The sequence below is a fragment of the Natrix helvetica genome (assembly GCF_964273705.1).
Source record: "Natrix helvetica genome assembly, chromosome: 1".
In the NCBI taxonomy this organism is placed as follows: Eukaryota; Metazoa; Chordata; class Lepidosauria; order Squamata; family Natricidae; genus Natrix; species Natrix helvetica.
Window position 1 is genome coordinate 139,541,627 of NC_138548.1, and position 20,225 is coordinate 139,561,851.

The 20,225-nt window shown below is 36.1% G+C and overlaps 1 protein-coding gene across 3 annotated transcripts in view; it reads right to left on the minus strand.

Annotated features, from left to right (window-relative positions):
• The window catches only part of DPP10 (dipeptidyl peptidase like 10), a 652,197-nt gene that overhangs the window by 108,142 nt on the left and 523,830 nt on the right, over positions 1-20,225 (minus strand). For all 3 annotated transcript variants that reach the window (XM_081939815.1, XM_081939814.1, XM_081939813.1), the window contains exon 5: positions 14,419-14,493. In XM_081939815.1, the coding sequence (XP_081795941.1) occupies positions 14,419-14,493 (75 nt within the window). The remainder of the gene's footprint in view (positions 1-14,418; positions 14,494-20,225) is intronic.

Here is a 20,225-nt window from a genome sequence, read left to right on the forward strand (position 1 = left end):
ACAGAGCAATTCAATTTTACTTTGCTTGCTTTAGTTACATCTGGTGCTGGTTATTAAACCTTCTGTGTGGCAGGAATGCTGTGTGGCAATTGTAGTTGGTATGACAGGTAGCAGCTGGGCTGCTAACTGGTACAAAGTAAGGGAAAACACAATGCTTGTATCAAAAGATCTACACTTGGCAGTTGCTGAGCAATCATAATTTACTATGCTAATCATTAAAACTGTAAATTAGGCTGTATAAAAGAAAAAAGTAGTTGGTGTAATGTTGCCATGTGCACTTAAGAACTGCAAAACCCATTACAGGTAGTCCTTGACTTACAACCATTCATTTAGTGACTGTTCAAAGTTACAATGGTACTAAAAAAGTGATTTATGATTATTTTCACACTTATGATTGTTATAGCCAACTGAAAAGATCACAAATGGTGATCACATGACTGCCGGATGCTGTAAATGTGTGATGGTTGCTAAAAAGCAAACAATTATCACAAGACCGTACAGATGCTGTGACAGTCATATGGGTGAGGATTGGTCATAAGTTGTTCTTGTCAGGATTTATATAGATCATAGATCATAGCTTTGAGCAGTTGCGAAATGAATGGTTGTAAGTCAAGGACTACCTGTTTTATTTTCTTTGTATCTAATTTCATTCCTGTTTTTTTCTTCTTCCTTTGTTTCTACTGGATATGGTGATATACATTTTTAAATATACCATTGATCATATCTCTGTTCTTTTGAGAGAGTGCCTTTGTTTCTGTCATTCATTCTCTTCTCTCTTTCATGCACTGGCATACCACATGCATACATTTATTGGAGGAAATTGTTTTCAGCAAAAATGGCAATTCTGATAAATTGTGAGAAAACTGGGCATTGTCTAGCCCTGCAGTCTCTGTATGTATATATTATTATTCTATTTGTATTTCAGAATAAATATTCATCTAGCTAGAAAATATTTTTCCATAGGTTTTAATTTGAAATCTAAATGTACCTTGTTATTTCCCCTTTTTTGAAAAATAATATGCAAGGACATTTTTTTTCTAATAGATATCCCACATGCATTTATATAACTTCTCAAAGTATCAATAGGCTATTTTATTACTCGTTTTGATGAATAACATCACTGAGTTACAGAGGTAATTTGTAATTTTATGAATCTGTTGCATTACATGAATATTTTTCCATCCCAGTTCTTTGAATGTCTCTCAAGTTTATTTTCTTCCTTTTTGTCACTTCTCTGTTACCTGACATCTAATCACATCTATTATGGTTGTTATTTCTAATTCCATTTGATTTTTGGTAATTTTATTTCTGAGTAAGAAAGCACAGATACCATCATATCCTAAAGCTTTATTATATAATGGAGTAAATACTTAATAGCATTTTAATGTTGTAGATAGAACGAATGATACAGAAGGAGGACTTTTACTTCCCATTCCAATGCTGCATTCTAAACTAATGTTGGGAGCCACAGACAAAATCTATTTAGAATATATAAGCAAACCAAAAGGTTTTTGTTTGATTTGCAGACCATGTGTGTTCATAGCATTTTCCTTCCTTCCTCCTTTCCCTTTCTTTTCTTCCCTGCTCTCTGTCCCTCTTGATTTCCTGAACAAAATTTTCATCACTGTATTATTTTTCCCTTACAATTTGGGATTCCCATTTCTTCCTAGCCTAAATGAAATAAGTGTACTTCTAGCACATTCAGAAAACAATATTTCTTTCTCTTCCTTTTTATTTAGGAAAAAAATAAATGCTACTGAGTTCCATAGATCTGGTTCCTTCATATTTTTGTACTTGACTTATAAGTAAACTTGGAAGCACAGCTGCGTTTTGGAAGCCCCCCCCCCAAAAAAAAAATATTCCCCCAAAGATACCACCCGGTGATTAAGAAGACTTCCAACATGGCAGTGACCAAAACAGAAGCATAAGCAACAAGGAGAATATTAGGACATCAGCTGGGATGTGGTGCTGAGGTGAACAATAGTCACTATGAAGAAAGCCACAGGTCACAGTGAAGAATTCTGAAGAATACACATGTGTATGACTTCTACAGGAGCCACTACAGTTTATCTCCCACCCAAAACATACCTCTCAATGGATTTATATAAATCATAAGAATTATTAAAGTTAATTGAACAATGTAAACAAATAATTATTAAATTATTAAAGTTAATATGTTCAAGCTAACAAGATAGCTTGATAAATGCACACTGAGAACATTACATGCGAAGGTGGGGTGTTTTTTCCCCTGACAGGCGCTCTCCAGTTTTGATTTACAGAATATACTGGGTACAATCCCAGGTTCCATAGAGATATTAATAAACTGAAAATTGTGTGAAGCGGGAATGTTAAACAAGTGACATATTTCACAAATTATCCTAGATAAATCTTTTTTCTTTCTTTCAAGACTTGAAAAGAATACAAGATAGGGTCCAGAGGTGAAAGGTGGCCTTATACATACTGTATATAAAAGCAGAGTAGAGATTTCTGAAGTAGGGCAACTACTCAAGACAGAATAAAAAGGCCAATTTTAAATTGAATTTCTAGAAATTTAAGAAACCCTTTAAAGACACCGTATATAGTTATAGTTTTTCACACGGTTACAATACATAAAAGTCTTTTTAACTATGTCCATTGGAGATGGCATCAGTTTGTCTATATGCTTACCTCTTGTTAAATAGATGCTTATATATTGCTAAGGCTTGCAAATCTGTTAAAAACATTGGATTGGGTAGAATGTTATCTCTCCCTTCTGTGCTAGTTATTTTCCACACTCAGATGCATTTTATTTAGTTGTTTATTAGTTATCTTTCAAGACTGAAGATTGCCTTTCTAATTCTTAAAACCAAACTCTTGCATTTTTAAAAATTGTGCCTATTCTCATTTATCTCCTAAACAAGCAGCTTGAAATCACCATAGTTATTATTTTATTGTTGTACATTGGGTTTTTATTTTTTGTAAGCAGCCCAGAGTTACTAAGAATCAATGGGCAGCTATATACATTTTCTAAATAAATAAATACCACAGTGAGAACAATTAATCAGTGGAACAGCTTGCCTCCAGAAGTTGTGAATGCCCCAACACTGGAAGTCTTTAAGAAGATGTTGGATAGCCATTTGTCTGGAATGGTATAGGGTTTCCTGCCTAGGCAGGGGGTTGGATTAGAAGACCTCCAAGGTCCCTTCCAACTCTACTATTGTATTGTATTGTATTGTATTGTATTGTATTGTATTGTATTGTAAATACTGCTATAGCCATTCCACCACCAGCAGCATGTAAAATACAAAATTGCTCAAAATAGAATTTGTAACTACCAACTAAAAGTAGAAGCTCTCCTTCAAGATGGAAGCTTTTAAAAAAATCCGGTATGATCTGCATTTCTCTGTTAATGGTTGTATATATTAATTGTAAACACATATTGAATCATTGACTTTTGAAATTTAAATGGTAGACTAAAACAGTACAACTATAATGTATAGCTCCTTTACATTTTGGTTTCAATTAGGAAATCACTAATCCACTGTAATACACTATATAAGGTATCAAGTTATTCAAGTCCACCAGTGTGTTATGCAATACATGAGAAGGAAAGAGAGACAAAAAGAAAAGATGCACTAATTACAATAAAAATTGAATGTGATGAATATAATTTTATATAATTGAAATCAATACTGAATGGAAGTGAAGTGGTGTATTTGGCCAAGTGTGAGTCAACTCACAAGGAATTTGTCTGGTATAGAAGCACTCAGTGTACATGTCATTATCAACTAAATTGGTTTCTACCAATTGGACTTTGTCTAAAATGCAACCTTTTTTTAATGCTGGTAACGTTGCTAAGCAAGGCTTGTACCTCTGTCTCCCTCGATCCCCACGACAGTCAGAATGCAATATCCTTCTATATATTGAACTTAATGCACAAAGCATCTTAGTAATTCAGAAGTTAATCTATATGTACTGGCATACACATAATGAGATAATGGGATATTTTTTTCTGAAATTCAGAACTAAGCAGGAAGAAACACTGTGTTAAAATATTTGTGTCTCATTAACTTTTCTCTATATAATAATAAGCAACCATACTATAATTTGCTAATATACATATCTGCATTCTAAATTTAAAATAATTTATACACATAATATCAAGCCCATCCCATCTTCAAATTTTTTTGACCTTTTTGGAAATGTATAATTTTAGTTACAGACAGCTGTTGTTAACACTGCTCCTCCAAAGTTTGCTCATTAAAACAAAAAAAAAAGCCAGGAGGTTTACTAGTACTAGATTATAATTAGCATATAATTGTATTTATTTTTCTTATATGTGAGCTTTTTTGCCATTTCATGAAGCTAATGGTTTATACTTGATGACACAAGATTCATTTACACAAACCAATTAATTCTCTTTTTTTCTTATTGTGTAAATAGACTGTTCTGTAAACACAGGCACAAGATTTGTTTCTCAAATTAGTCTATTTTTAAAATCTAATCTTACAGTTTACTGTGAACATCAGGGAGTCCAGTGATTGCAGTTGACAATTTGTTGGTGGTTCCTTTTATCAAAGCATTTATCAAATGCTTTCACTTTCTCCAAATGGGAATTAAGCAAGAGAAGATTATTTTAAAAAAAATTGATGGGGTTGGATTGCAATCAATTTGTGAGCTTTGGAAACAAAACAAGTGCACCCATTCACATTACATATGTAGATTTCAAGCAAATATTATAAAATCAAACCTAGTTTGAAAACCGTTTAAACCTAGCCCCCCCCCCCCCAAAAAAAAGTAGTTTGTTTATTTATGTTTCCTATAACAATACCAGGCAGGAAGAAAGCAACAGATGGAAAATAATCAAGGAAAAAAGCAACCTAGAGTTAAGTAGAAATTTCCTGGCAGAACAATTAATCAATGGAAGAATTTGCCTCTAGAAATTGAAGGGTCTTCAAAACTGAAGCTTTTAAAGAAGAGATTGCATTTGTCTGAAATGATATAGGATTTCCTGCTTGAGCAGGAGTTGGACTAGGAGACCTCCAACTTCCCTTCCAACTCTGTTATTCTGTTAATTTCTATCCTTAACCATTATACCAAAATAACTACACCAATATAACCCTTGAAGTATAACACATAATATCTATTAAATCATAATTAAATTATAAACTATTATATTATAGTACTAGGATACATTCATGACTATCAGCAACACATATTTGTTTTAGAAAATTAATTTTCATAATGTTAAGATCAATATCTACTCTAAAATTATGTGTTCATTTTACAGCTATATTCATCAATACTTATAACCTTTTATTTAAATTTGGAATATTATGCAGCATATTCCTGGTACCAATCTCCCACATATTTTATTTACAACACTTTAATAACTGTTACAAAAAGCATTTTGTAAAATTGATCTTTTAAAAAGTTTTGAACATGAACATTAAAATGTTTGTTCTTTCTGTGAAATCTACTTCCCAAGCTATGTGGTTTTTTGCCTGTGGATAAAGGAAAAGTTGACGATTGAATAAACCAGAATAAAAGACTTGCATAGAAACCTTCACATGCACAGTGGTGTTATTTGTCTTAAATATGTAATTTTAATTTTAACCTATGCTACCTTTAGTCATCTGCTTAAAATTATTTTTGGAGCTTTGTAATAAGATATGGAAAGAGATTGATTTATCAGCATTCTTGTAAGCAGGAGATAATTTGTATAGTATGTTTAGTGACCAAAGCAAAAATTAAAAGCTGATTCCTAAGGTGACCAACCGTCCTCCTTTAGGGAGGACAGTCCTTCTTTTGTAAGTTCTGTCCTCCCTCAAAAACTGTCCTCCTACATGTCCTCCTTTTTGATATTTGAAGGCTAATCTGTTGCGTGTTATGTGACATATTTTAATGGTGTTTTTTTTACTTCATCGCAAGTATATTGAACAGATATTGAATCTTGTGTTGAATTTTTATCTAAAGAAATGCTAGATATTAAAATAGATGACAATTGTCTCTTTGAAGAAATTAGAAGACTGAATGTATATTTAAATTCTGAAAAATTAATACAATGGGAAAATCAACATGTTGAAATTGATAAAAGATGGGTGGATATTTTCAGCCATTTCAAAAATGATCATATTCCATGTGAACATTTATTTATACTTGTTCAATTTACGTTGTGCTGCCCTGGAACTAATGCAGCAGTTGAAAGAGTTTTTTTCAATTGCCAATGATTTTTCGACAAATGAGAAATCGAGATTGAATGTTGATACTCTAGCTGCAGCACTTGCCGTAAAATTCAATATGAAGGATATTTCTTGTTCAGATATTTCCAATATATTCTTAGAAGATGATACATTGACAAAAAATATTAATTCAATGGAAAAGTACTCATTTAAATAATAATTAACAGGCATGTAAGCATAATTACAATATAAAATGTTGCAAATGTTTTTATTATGCATATATCATATTTTAGTGTATTATTGTTGCAATGAATAAAATATTTGTTTTATTTACGATATATTGTTTCCAATTTATTTGTCCTCCTTTTCAGTGTAAAAAAGTTGGTCACCTTATGATTCCAATATTAGACAAATTAAATATCAATAAAGTTGCCTTTAAAGTCCAGATGATTACTTAGAGAAATCCATGCATCCATGTTTTCCTGACAGCATTTTTGCAAGTGGCTTGTCTAAAGCTGAGAAACAATGGTGGGTTCCTACCAGTTTGGATCAGTTCAGTTGAACCGGTAGTGGTTTGGTGGCCTGGGTTGCTGGAACCGGTAGCAATACAGGCCTGCCAGGTCCCCGAACTGGTTCACCATCATGTTTTTTGCTTCTGCGTATGTGCAGAGCAATTTTTATTGCACTGCGCATGCCACCCCTGCTGAGAGAGTATGGCTGGCTCAAAGCCACCCTGCTGTCTTTGTGCCTAAGGCAGGACTACAATTCAGACTCCTGGTTTTTAGCCTGATGTTTTCAACCACTTGATTTTTTCAATAAACTATATTAATAATAAGCATAACAAAGAAAAGGTTGCAATACAAAAGACCGACATATTTTCTGGTAGTAAATACAATTGGTTTGTAGTTTAAATATGAATTTTTAATGAGTGAAACTTCTATATTGCCTTCCTCTGTGTTTACAACCAAAACATTTAAACACCCTCCCCCCACCCTTGCCATTTTGTTTTGCTTTCTCTTTTTAACTGTAAATTGTTTCAGTTCTTTCAGGAAATGCATTCTAAAAAACTAAACTTTAACTCAAGCACTCAAATGAATGCATACGGATAGAAAAGCAGAGCTACAATAGGAAGCTTAACTTGATCCATGTGCATTAATGAAGCTGCTAAATCACTAATTCTAAGACTGATTGAGAGTTGTCTGCCCAATTTTATTGTACGTTCAGTGAAATGTTAATTGACACACTGCCATTTACACTGAACACCTTCTTTCAACATTACAAATAAGGATCAATTCTCATTTATGGAAGTTCACAGACATTAATTACAGCAATCATGTAATTATTTAATGACAGCATTCTGTTGCCACTGAAAATCTCGTATTTTCTAAAACTGTTTTTATGACTGCAAGAATCAAATCATAACACTAACATGCATTTTACAATGTATTCACAGATTCATACAATTGCATCCATGAAGCTTCAATCCTCGGTCCTCAAACCAACATTGTTTGACTATTGATTTCTTGGGAAAAAACAATTCAGGATCTATAAGGATCAATATTTTTTTGCATACAGCTGCAGATGAAATTTTATTTTGAATAAACTATGAGTACTACATACTTTTACAAAATCTGTTTAGTTTTGTGATTCATGTTAGAATAAAAAGGTTTACATAGATTATTTTTTTCCAAAAACATCCCCCAAATCTTCACTTGCAAATTCCCCCATACAATATATTTCAAAGGCTGGCCATCGTTTCACTATAGTGCAGGGAAATACATGACTTTCAGATCCTCATTAAGATTATTATTAAATCATCTTAAAGACATGAGATTTTCTCACTAAAATTTCAATGCTACAATGCAAGCAAAGTGAATAATAATAATACAATACAATAGTAGAGTTGGAAGGGGCCTTGGAGATCTTCTAGTCCAACCTCCTGCCTAGGCAGGAAACCCTATACCGTTTCAGACAGATGGCTATCCAACATCTTCTTAAAAAACTTCCAGTGTTGGGGCATTCACAACTTCTGGAGGCAAGCTGTTCCACTGATTAATTGTTCTAACTGTCAGGAAATTTCCCCTCAGTTCTAAGTTGCTTCTCTCCTTGATTAGTTTCCACCCATTGCTTCTTGTTCTACCCTCAGGTGCCTTGGAGAATAGTTTGACTCCCTCTTCTTTGTGGCAACCCCTGAGATATTGGAGCACTGCTATCATGTCTCCCCTAGTCCTTCTTTCTCTTAAGCTAAACATACCCAGTTCCTGCAACCGTTCTTCATATGTTTTAGTCTCCAGTCCCCTAATCATCTTTGTTGCTCTTCTCTGCACTCTTTCTAGAGTCTCCACATCTTTTTTACATCATGGCGACCAGAACTGAATGCAGTATTCCAAGTGTGGCCTTACCAAGGCATTATAAAGTGGTATTAACACTTCACGTGAAGACTAATATTGTCATTTCTCACATGCAAGGAAGAAATTATTTAATATTCTTTATTTGGTTTTATAAATATTTATACAATTTGAACAAAGGTGATCATCTACTGAATAATATTGTGTAGGTGGACAAATCTGAACTGCTTATAAATAGTGTCTACAAGAAATTATCTATATACAATTTATTCTGACATTCAAGTACGTTTTGTACTTTAAAAATGTTGAGCTTGAATAATGTAACTGAACAGTAACCATTGGGCTTTCAATTTTTTTCTCAAATATTATTCTAATATTTAAGAAAGCATTTTTCATGCACCTTTCATTATGTCGGGAAATGAATGGCTGTTCTGTCAATAACTTTGTTTAGGAAATGTGTTATTTAGAATTTATCTTTCAAGTACAAGAAGCTTCTGGCTTTAAAAAAAATCAAAGATCATAATTCTTCTTATATTGATTACTGTGAACACTAATATTACTCTTACTGTGTTCAGGATTATATAGTAAAAAGAACAGATAAATAGCATATATTTATAGTTGGAAATAACTCCAAGGTATATTCATGTAGACATTTGAGATATAAAGTGGGGAAAAAATCACAGTACTAGGTGAGAGGAACATATGTGCAAAAAAGACATATCGGTTTTTTTAAACTAATTCAGATTTTTTTTTCAAAAAATCCTTGAATATGTAAAGTGAATATGATTGTGATTACTGTAATTGTGATTGTTGTGGGACTATACTTGTTTCACTTATCCATAACAGTGAAATTAAACAATACAAATAGATATATGTAAAGCTTATCATTAGCTAGAATTACCTTACTTATTCCATTCTCAGAGTAATCTAATTGTTTTCCTGAAATTGAACCTCCAAACCAGATGAATTATTTAATTAATTAATCTGTTTCGGAGCATAATTAAACAAATAATTAATTAAAATAAATAATTAAGTAGCCCGTTTCAGAGAATTTCTATTTCTCAAAGATTCTGAACTACTGTCAGTTTCAGTTTGGAAGATAAATTTCTGTGAAGTTACTCATGAAACTACTAGATCAGTATGATCTGGAAAGGGAATAGGGTATTTTGGAGTTCTGTAAAACATTCTATTACTGGGAAGTTCTATTTTTTTTAAAAAAAATAACCTGTACTTTGCATGTAGTTCAATCAATCAATCAATCAACTAACCAATAAAAACAAATGGTTGAGTGAGGGGCAAGCAATGCAATATATAGCATAAGTATTATTTTCTTGGACTTTCCTATATGTTTTTTTTTCCTTTTCTTTAAAAGGAAGGAAAGCATGAATTGGATTGAACAGAGGTACAATGGATCGATGGAATGGGAGAAGAGTACACATCAGTTAACACAAAGTGTCCATGAACATTTTCCCATTTTCTGAAAGAATACAAGTTTGAGAAAATAAAAGAGGGAATAGACAAAACTTAAGCATACACAGGAGAGCTGATCATATGTACAATAAATGGAATGGAATAACTGCCCAAATGCCCTCAGGACTGAAATACAGTACATAATTTAATACATAGTAATAAAGTTAGCTGGCTGAAGGCAGTGGCACACAAAGAGGATATATATCATATGGAATTGCTAGAACCTTTAAGAGAAAAACTTCCCAATAAGAACTGCTATTGCAAGTCCTAGCCATCTACCCTGAAAATTGATTTCTTGACTATAATTACAGCAGCTAACTCTATTAATTCAGAACACTTCAGAAGCTAAGAATTGCAGTAATAGTTTCAAGTTCATTAATTGTTTATTAATACATCATTAAGTAATTGCTTATGTACTGGTATTTAAAATTATCTAAGTATATCAGACATGAGGCAGACATATCTGTCAAAGCAATATTGAAAATGTATAGATTTTTTTTTCCAGGAGCAAAAAAAAAATCCTGAAAGAAGGAAGCAACAAATTACTTTTACGTTATTTTCCAGGAAACTGCATGGTGAGACCATTAAGTCACCATAAAGAGAGCTAACCTTCTTTGTTAAAACCTAGACTTTACTTACTTTTACTTACTTTTATTTAGATTTTTATACCGCCCCCTCTCCCCAAAGGGACTCGGGGCGGTGTACAGTCAAATAAAAACACATCAATAAATAGAAGATACAAACACAAAGAGGAGGCAATTAAGAAACTGTACATATCTGAAGTAAAGTAGTTAAAAGCAATATTTAAATACCCTAAAAATACCCAATTAAAATATCTGCCAGGATATTTTAGAACAGAAACTATAAATGGGCCAGGCCGGCTAAACGGAACAGGTGAGTCTTCAATTTTTGTCGAAAGGAGCGGAAGTCTGTGGTGGTTCTGATATCGGGGGGGAGGTCATTCCAGAGGGTTGGGCCCATCACAGAGAAGGCTCTACTCCTAGGCACCGCCCATTGGCATTGCTTAGTGGACGGCACCCGGAGGAGTCCTTCCCTGTGAGAGCGAATCGGTCGCAGGGAAGTGTGTGGTAGGATGCGATCCCGCAAGTACCTAGGTCCTGAGCCATGGAGCGCTTTAAAGATAGTAATTAACACCTTGAAATGCACCCGAAAGACCACAGGCAGCCAGTGCAGCTCGCGCAGGAGCGGTGTTACGTCGGAGTACCTAGTACTACCCATAATAGCCCGCGCGGCTGCGTTCTGGACTAGCTGCAGTCTTCGAGCGGGTCCCAAGGGAAGCCCCATGTAGAGGGCATTGCAGTAGTCCAGCCGAGACGTCACCAGTGCATGAGTGACCGTGCGTAGGGCATCCCAGTCCAGTAGGGGGCGCAATTGGCGCACCAGGCGAACCTGGTGGAACGCCCCCCTTGCCACGGCTGCCACATGGTCATCCATTGACAGCCGGGCATCTAGGAGGATGCCCAAATTGCGCGCCCGTTCCACAGGGGGCAATTGCTCGCCCCCTATGGTCAGTGATGGAATCAACTGACTGAACCGGGGTGCCGGTAGCCACAGCCACTCAGTCTTGGAGGGGTTGAGCTTGAGTCTGTTGTCCCCCATCCAGACCCCGACGGCTTCCAAACACCGGGTCATCACCTCGACAGCCTTGTTGGGGTGGTCTGGGGTGGAAATGTACAGCTGCGTATCATCAGCGTACAGATGATACTCCACCCCAAAACCACGGATGATCTCCCCCAGCGGCTTCACATATGCATTGAACAGAAGGGGCGAGAGGACCGACCCCTGAGGCACCCCACAAGTGAGTGACCTCAGGGTCGACCTCTGCTCCCCTGCCAACACACATTGCGTCCGGTCAGAGAGGTAGGAGCCGAACCACCGCAGAACGGTGCCTCCAACTCCCATCCCCCCCAGCCGGCGCAATAGGATACCATGGTCGATGGTATCAAAAGCCGCCGAGAGATCTAATAGGACCAGGATAGAGGAACAACCCCTATCTCTGGCCCTCCAGAGATCATCAACCAACGCGACCAAGGCCGTCTCCGTGCTGTGTCTGGGCCGGAAGCCGGACTGGCGTGGGTCTAGATATTCGGATTCCTCAAGGTGTCGTGGAAACTGCTGTGCCACCACATTCTCTACAACCTTCGCCAAAAAGGGAAGGTTGGAGACTGGACGATAATTAGCTAGCTCCATCGGGTCAAGGGAAGGCCTCTTGAGTAAGGGCCTCACCACTGCCTCTTTCAAGGTGGCAGGCAAGGACCCCTCACTCAAAGAGGCGTTCACCAAGCCCAGTAGCCAGCCTCGTGTCACTTCCCAGGATGCCAGTACCAACCAGGAGGGACACGGGTCCATTAAACATGTGGTCGGTCGCAGCCGTCCATGCAACCTATCCAAATCCTCGGGGGCAACAGAATCAAACTCCTCCCAGAATGGTCTCACAAGACTCACTGTTGGCGGCTCCTCTGGTCCACTGAAGGGGGCCCAGATCCAATCTCATGTCTTCTGAATTCTTTTCCGGATTTTGTGCCAATTAAAATATCTTGGTTATATAAAAACTCTACATCAACTAACTTAGCTACCGGTTCGCAAATGTGAGCACACATGCCACCTCTGTGCATGCACAGGACTTTCCGTACATGCGCAGAGCATCAAAAACTGGATATGATGACATCTGGTGGGTGGGTGGAGCCTCCCGCCGCCAGCGCTACTGGTTCACCTGAACCGGATAGAAACGGCTGAATTTCACCACTGCTCTACACCATTCTAAAACTTTTTCAGAACTGATGAAAGAGAACATAACTAGGAAGACAACTGAAAAAATCATAAATCACCTTTTTGCTCTGCTTTTCTTTTCCTCAGTAATAGTAATAGTGGCAATGTACAGTAAGCTCATGCTCTACACTAGCATGTGAATTGTAGAAAACTGAACTTTGCCAAGAGTGACAATGATTGCAAAACAGTCATAGTAGATATGAAATTGCAATGCAAATTCTATGTCATGTGCATTGTGCAATACAATTATAGGTTCCATGCTATTTTCATGCCTATTCTCAGTATTCAACCCAATAGAATTTTATTAGGAAAAATTTATTTTAAGTTTAATTTTTAATAATATACAAAATGCATTAAGACAAAATGCACTTGTTCTTGTTCTAAGCACATCACGTTATTGGTTTGCTTAGGTATGCATGAAAATTTGTTCCAGGAAAGTAGTCTGAATGATCATTTCAAAACAAGCTGTTCTTGTTTTTTTTAAAAAAAAAAAACACTATATGATACAATACTTTGTAGCAATTGATGAATTCAATAAATCAGAAAATCACCATCACTATCATTTCTGTCATAACCAAATAGATATAAAATTGGAAATCTGCAATTAGTATTTCTCTTATAATGGGAAGCCAAACTACTAAAGGATCCTTTATCAGCTCAAGGCCAAATCCTAATCATGGTCGTTTGGTAATATTAATCCTGTATCACTTATTTTACATAATTAAATCATTTTATTTAAGCTTTTACTTTTTCAGGTACAGAACAAATGTCATGGTATTTTCTTCACAGAGTCAACATCATTGGATGGGTTCAGTTTCAGTCAAGATTCTCACATAGCATAAAAAAAAATCAGTTATAATCTTCCTATTCTGATACACTCAGTTCTCATTTACCTTTTATTTTTAAAGTAAGTTTATTGATTGATGATCTTTGTCAGAATTTTACCTCATAAAGTTACATTGTTGTAAAAATATTGGTTATTCTTAAACAATTAAAAATAGTGATTCTATCAGAACATGCATGCCCTTTGTTCAAACACTACTGAAATCCAACTTAATCAAAAAAGTAACTGTAAACACAGTTCTGATTCCAACTCATTAACAGTATACTGCTATGATGGCGAACCAATGGTATGTATGCCACAGGTGTCACACAGAACCCTCTCTGTGGGCATGAGAGCCGTTGTCCTAGTTCAGCTTCACCGTGCATGTACGTGCACCTCCTGCCTGCCAGCTGATTTGCGGATCTCTGGCTTGCACGAACGAGCAGGTGCATGTGGGAGACATGTGGAGGAAGGATGATGTGCCACCCTGCAGCCCATTTTTGGTCCCAGGAGGCTGCATGGAGGCCCACTAGGCCCAAAATTGGGCATGGGGGGATGCAGTACCCTCCCCCGCAACCCATTTTTGATCCCAGCCCTACTAGGCTCAAAACAGGGTATGAAGCAGTCATGTGAACATGCACAGGGGGGAAGGCAGAGCATGGGGGGGTCATGTGCACATGCACGGGGGGGCAGGTGCAGGGGGATGTTAGCCATCACTGGTATACTGTGTTAAAACCTATTTATTTCAGATTCCAGGCTATTTCATTATAACATTGTTCAAGCAATAGCATATATTTTAGTACTTAATGTTTCAATTTGTGCTTACCTGTTTAATGTCATAAGCAAGGAGAACGTATCTTAAATCTGGAGATACTGAATATCTGGATGCTTTGAAAGTTACCTATGTAGATATAAGCAAATAAGATTATGTACAGGACTGATATGGTCTTGTGGCTGATGTAATGACTCTAGGAGGCTCACAATAAGCCATAAAAACATGGTTAAAAACAAAAGTACCTTTCCCAGCACACTCCAGAAAAAAGTTCCTCATAGCTCATCTCCATCCTAGCCCAATGCTTGCGGGGACAGCCTAGTCTTCACAAACCTCCAGAAGGCTAAAAGAGTAGGGATCCTTCAGTTATCATGTGGGAAGTTGTTTCAAAGGGCAGGGGCAGCCATTGAGGTCCCATCAGGTAGCAACATTTAAGGACAGGGATCTAAAGTACATCCATTCTAACCTAACCTAATAGGATGAGCAGAAGGAAGAGTTGATCCTGCAAATAACCTATCCTGTCTCACATAGTTGATTATAGAAGGCACAAGATACCATGGTCATGCAAATCATTTTCTTTCATGCAAATCATTCAAACGGAATTTGTCACAACTTTTTTTTTGCAATGTTAAAGCAGATTCATCTTGTAGAACGCTGCCCTCAAAGGCTTGTGCATATATGTGCACATATGCAAGATCTGATATTTTTTTAAAAAATGATGGTTTGCTATCAGTGCCCATAATGTGCTTGCACACTTAATCTATTGCGAACCATCTTAAAAGAAGTAGTGCACGTCTTCCAGGAAATGCTACTAATTTACTACTTGAATGAGGGTTGTTAATATTATTTGTAAAATATTCACTTCAACTCACTTCATGCTTCACAGATAACTATGTTTAATGTTTAAGAACAAAAGTGAAACCGAAGTTTAAAGTATTTGGAACATTTCAAAACAATTGGTGCTATAGCTTGTTGATTTATTGTTCAAAGGAAAAGGAAAAAAAAGGATAAAAATCCTGGTAAACAGCATAAAATCCTTAAAATGACCTTTAAATTTCAGTCTAAAAGCAATATTCAGGTTGTATGTAAACATGGATCTAAATAATTATAGATAAATTTGTAACTTGTGGCAGAACTTGAAACAGCTCAGTTATTTATGGAAGTCTAGTCTATCTTTACCATCAACAAATTACTTTGGAAAAGACAGCAGCATGATTTCTGAAAATGTATCATAGGTCTGGCTGTTTTTAACCATTTTCTTCTGATCTTTCTATTTAGAAACAAAAACAAACTCTTCTCGCTAGTCTGGTAAATAAAGAGGAAAAAGAAGCATTATTAAACTAATATTACTTTTTGTCAAGATAAGGAGACATGACACCCAATTGAGTTTGAAACTACAATTTAATCCAGAGTTATTGGTGGTAATAGGAAGATTTAATGGATCTGATATAAAAGAAGGCTCAAATTATAATTGTAGCAAAAAAACCATCCCAGTATATTATTTTATCTGCAGCTGGATATATTTTCTAACTATAGACAAAAGAGCCATTTAAATATGAAAGAAAAAATATGAAATGAATATCTTTAAATAACTGCTTTGATGGAATTCAAACAAGAAATAAAAATATGGAAGGCAATGTCCACAACAGGATTCATGTTAATATGCCTCTGTGCCCATAGGAATGGGAAATTTGGGAAGCAGGGTTTTGCTTTGTAATATTTTATATTAATATTTCCTTCACTGGAAAGTCCAAAGTATGTTTTTTCTCCAGAATTAAGTCTACATTAAAATAAAAGTAAATGTGTTCAAAAACGCTTTCAAAAGCAACTGTCCAGTACTGTTCCCTTCCCCATATTGTATTTGGATTGTTTAAAAATATAGTTCTCATTTTAGTTTATCCAATTTAGCTAGATTTCTTTTTCTACACCATAGTGTGCATTTTTATTAGACACAAACCTGCAAAACAACCATCCAATGAACCACCTTTTACCAGCATTTGTACATCATACATAAAATGTCTCTGTTTTCTCATCCAAGTAAAGACTCTGACAAAATGCACAAACTCACAAATAATCCCTACCTTTGTGGCATGCTTTATAACTTGCATTTTTTTTATAGAACATTCATGTCAAACACAATTACCTTGGTCTTTGAGGCATAGATTTTTAGACCCACATTCATAAATTACCATACATTCTATCTAGCATTTACAAGAAATTCTTCAAGTAGATAAAGCTTCATACTCACAACCAACACACCTTGCACACAAAAATTCTTATGGATTTGTCAATACATATACTAACTGATCAAGGGGACTCCCTTGAATTACAAGAATAAAACATTCCACTTATTCCCATGGATACTTTATTTCACTATATACCACTCCTATAACAATCAGTGAGCAGTCTTTAATTCTGCATTTGTATAAAGTATTTCATCTTTATTTCTTAGATTTTTAGACCGCCCCTCTCCCAGAAAGGGACTCGGGACTCTTTCAAGCCTATTCACTTTATTAACATACATTTTCACCAAATCTACAAGTATATAATAGCAATAACACCAGTGGGGGTTGCAGGCAGTACGCCCCGGTACGGGTGTACCAGTGCCTGCCGGGAGAACCGGGTACCATTCTGCGCATGCGCACGGAGCATACGGTTCCTGCGCAATGCTCCACCAAGCAGCTGGAGCGTCGTGGAGGTGTCACAGGAGATAAGGATGCATGTGCGTGCTGCGCACGTGCATATGGGGGATGCCAGGCACCATTGCACCGTACCGGTTGCACCGGGATCCGGAGTCCACCACTGAATAGCACTTAGACATATACTGCTTCATAGTATTTTACAGCCCTTTTGAAAGGAAAATATTTACTTGCCCAACTCCTGCCCAACATACAGCTATACTGCACCACATATTTTTGGTTCACTATCTTTTCTTATATCTTTTCTATAAGAATTCTGCCAGGCACTTCCCCTGGGCACATGTAACAAAGTGCCAGCCCCTTTGATCTACAAACAGCCAATCTTTCATAGGTCAGTTACCTGGTGTTCCTTGATTGGCTGATGGCTGAACCTCTTCCTTTGAATTCTGAATAAAGGGGGGACTTGGAAAGAGAGAAAGGCAAATCTTGATGGGAGGAAATTGGAATCAAAGTTCAGAACAGTAGACCTACAAATCCCAGCAGCTCAGAGGGGAGGAGGAGGGGGAGAGGAGAGACTGGAAAAAGGCAGGAAATTAAGGACTGAGGGAACTGACAGTGTTGTTCTGAGGGAGAGAAATGCTGTTACATTCTGGGATGTGGATGGCATTCCTGCTGTCATAAGAGAGGTGACAATTTGAATCCAATGGCAGAGCTCATAAACAGCTGCCTTCTTGAGCTGGCAACAGTTTCCTATTTCATCACTTTTGACAAGAGACAACTATTATCTTAGTTAAAACCTCACAAATCCACAGTGTGTTTGGGCCACACCAGCTGGTCAGAGGGACAAAAGGACCTGAGCATCAGTGATTCTGTGTGTGAGAGAGATAACTACATGTAATTTTTAAATTCACTTTTGCTACCTTTGTATAGGGGAACAATAAAGACATTTTGTCCAATTCTTAGCAAGATGTAATCTTCATAAACCCCACCCACAAATTATGTTCTGACCCACATTCAGAATCTGTCATCACCTTCATAAATTCTTTTAATCTTTCATGGTAAACAATAAAATCAGTCATCTTTAGCATTTAAATCCATTATTTTGCCACATGAACAGAATTACATTTTTATCATGCATTCAAAGTAAGTAAACTTTTTGCAAGCAGACACCAGTGGTGGATTTCAAAATTTTTTAGAACCTCTTCTGTAGGTTTGGCATGCTTTGTGGGAGTGGCTCTGGCATTTGAAGCATGCAAGTCTTAAAGCTGTCAAGTTACAAGACCCTTGCACCCCTAACCCTTTAGAAAAAAACCCCAGGGGTGTTCAAACTTGACAGCTTTAAGACTTGTGGACTTCAACTCCCAGAATTCCTCCTCTTGCTCTTCATCTTGATGATGTGCAGACAGACAGGGGGAGGGAGCTGGAACCAGTTCTAAACAGCACTGTAAATTTGTGGAACCTCTTCTATAGATGAGGTTAGAACTGGCAGGAGCCCACCCCTGGCAGACACCTACGGTATCAAGCATCAACATTCCACTAAAAGGGGCCAAGAATTGGTCAGAATGTTGATGCTTGATACCGTAGGTGTCTGCCAGGGGTGGGTTCCTGCCAGTTCTAATCTCTTCTATAGAAGAGGTTGTACAAATCTACAAATAATGTGTCCCATTTCATTTAAGCTGAGTTGGAGAAGTTAGTGGAAAATAATAAGAATGGCATTAATTTGATATCTTGTAACCCTTTCCTGGACTAAAGAAATAATTTTAATAGAACCAGACTCTACATTACATAAAGTTTTGGATGCATATTATTTATAGCAAATGCATATATTTTATATATGAAAGATCAAGGATTTGACATATTAAGAGAGCAGGTTTTATCTGCATCAACACTGTTTCATTTAATAACTAAAAAAAGAAAATGTACATCTGAGCCACCTTACTAAATTTGTTTCAATTATGTTCAGAATTTTAAAGGTATAAAACTAAAAGAAATGTATAAATAAAATTACATGTAGTCCTTCACTTACAATCACAAATGGAACTGGAGTCTCTGTCACAAGTTTTTGTGATCGTAATTAGAGTCAGACCTAATTTTATGACATTTTTTACAGTGGTTGATAAATCATGTGGTCATTAGGCAAATCCTATTTCCCCACCAGCAAAAAAATGTCACAACTACATCCCACTGGGCATTGCAACTGATAATAATTCAAGCAGATTGCCAAGCTCCTGAACTACAATGCCATCACAATGGGAGTGGTCCAATGGTCTTAAATTAAAGTTTTAAGTGATTTCTTCACTTTTAAGTCACTTTTTCTACAGACTGTGAATTATCATGAAACAAATAGTTGTAAGTCGAGGACTACTGATAATATTATCAGTCCAATTAAATTTCAGTGAGATCTAGGTTTAATTCAGTTTAAAATTCAGACAATGAGAATTGGTAGTAATAATATTTGAGATATTAACCAAAGAGCAATTTAAATATTAGGAGAAAAGACAAATATCAATTAAATTGCTTTCTTTTTACAGTGCTAAGAGTGCTCTGCTTTTCTAAATCTACTAAAATTAAATGAAACAAAAACTAAGAGAACTGCATGTTAACATAATACTGCCTATGATATAGTTTTATCTACCGTCTCCTTTTAAATCTTTTATCTACCATCTCCTTTTAAATCATTTTGCAATAATGCAGAATTCTCTGGGATATCTCAGATGTTATCATAATGTTTTGTACACAGAAACTGCCTTATCTGAGAAAGTTCCATGGGATGACCTCTGTATGTCCTCCTTGGAACTGAAGTAAAGCATGGCAGCCAGGATAATTGTACATTGAAAGAAGAACAATCACACATACAAAGACACTTGGCTACATGTAAGAAATTGCATTCTATCCATAACAATTTTTCTAAATTAGTTTTCTAATTTGAAAACAATGTCAAAACCAAATTCCATAAAATTGAAAAAGCTGGAAGGTAAAAATTGAAGATAATTTTTCTGGACTTTATTAATGAAACCTGCTTCTGACAGGAAGTATCTTGTGTAAATATGTTTCCTTCTTTTACAATTATATTGTTTTGTAGGTTTTTTTTTTCTATTTTCGATTTTTGAAAGGATGCTTTGTGGTCCACAAAAGAATAGCCTAAAGAGTATTGTTTTAATAGTGTTAAATCGTTATATTTTCTTTTCATTATGAAAATGCAAGAACAACCAACAAAAAGTA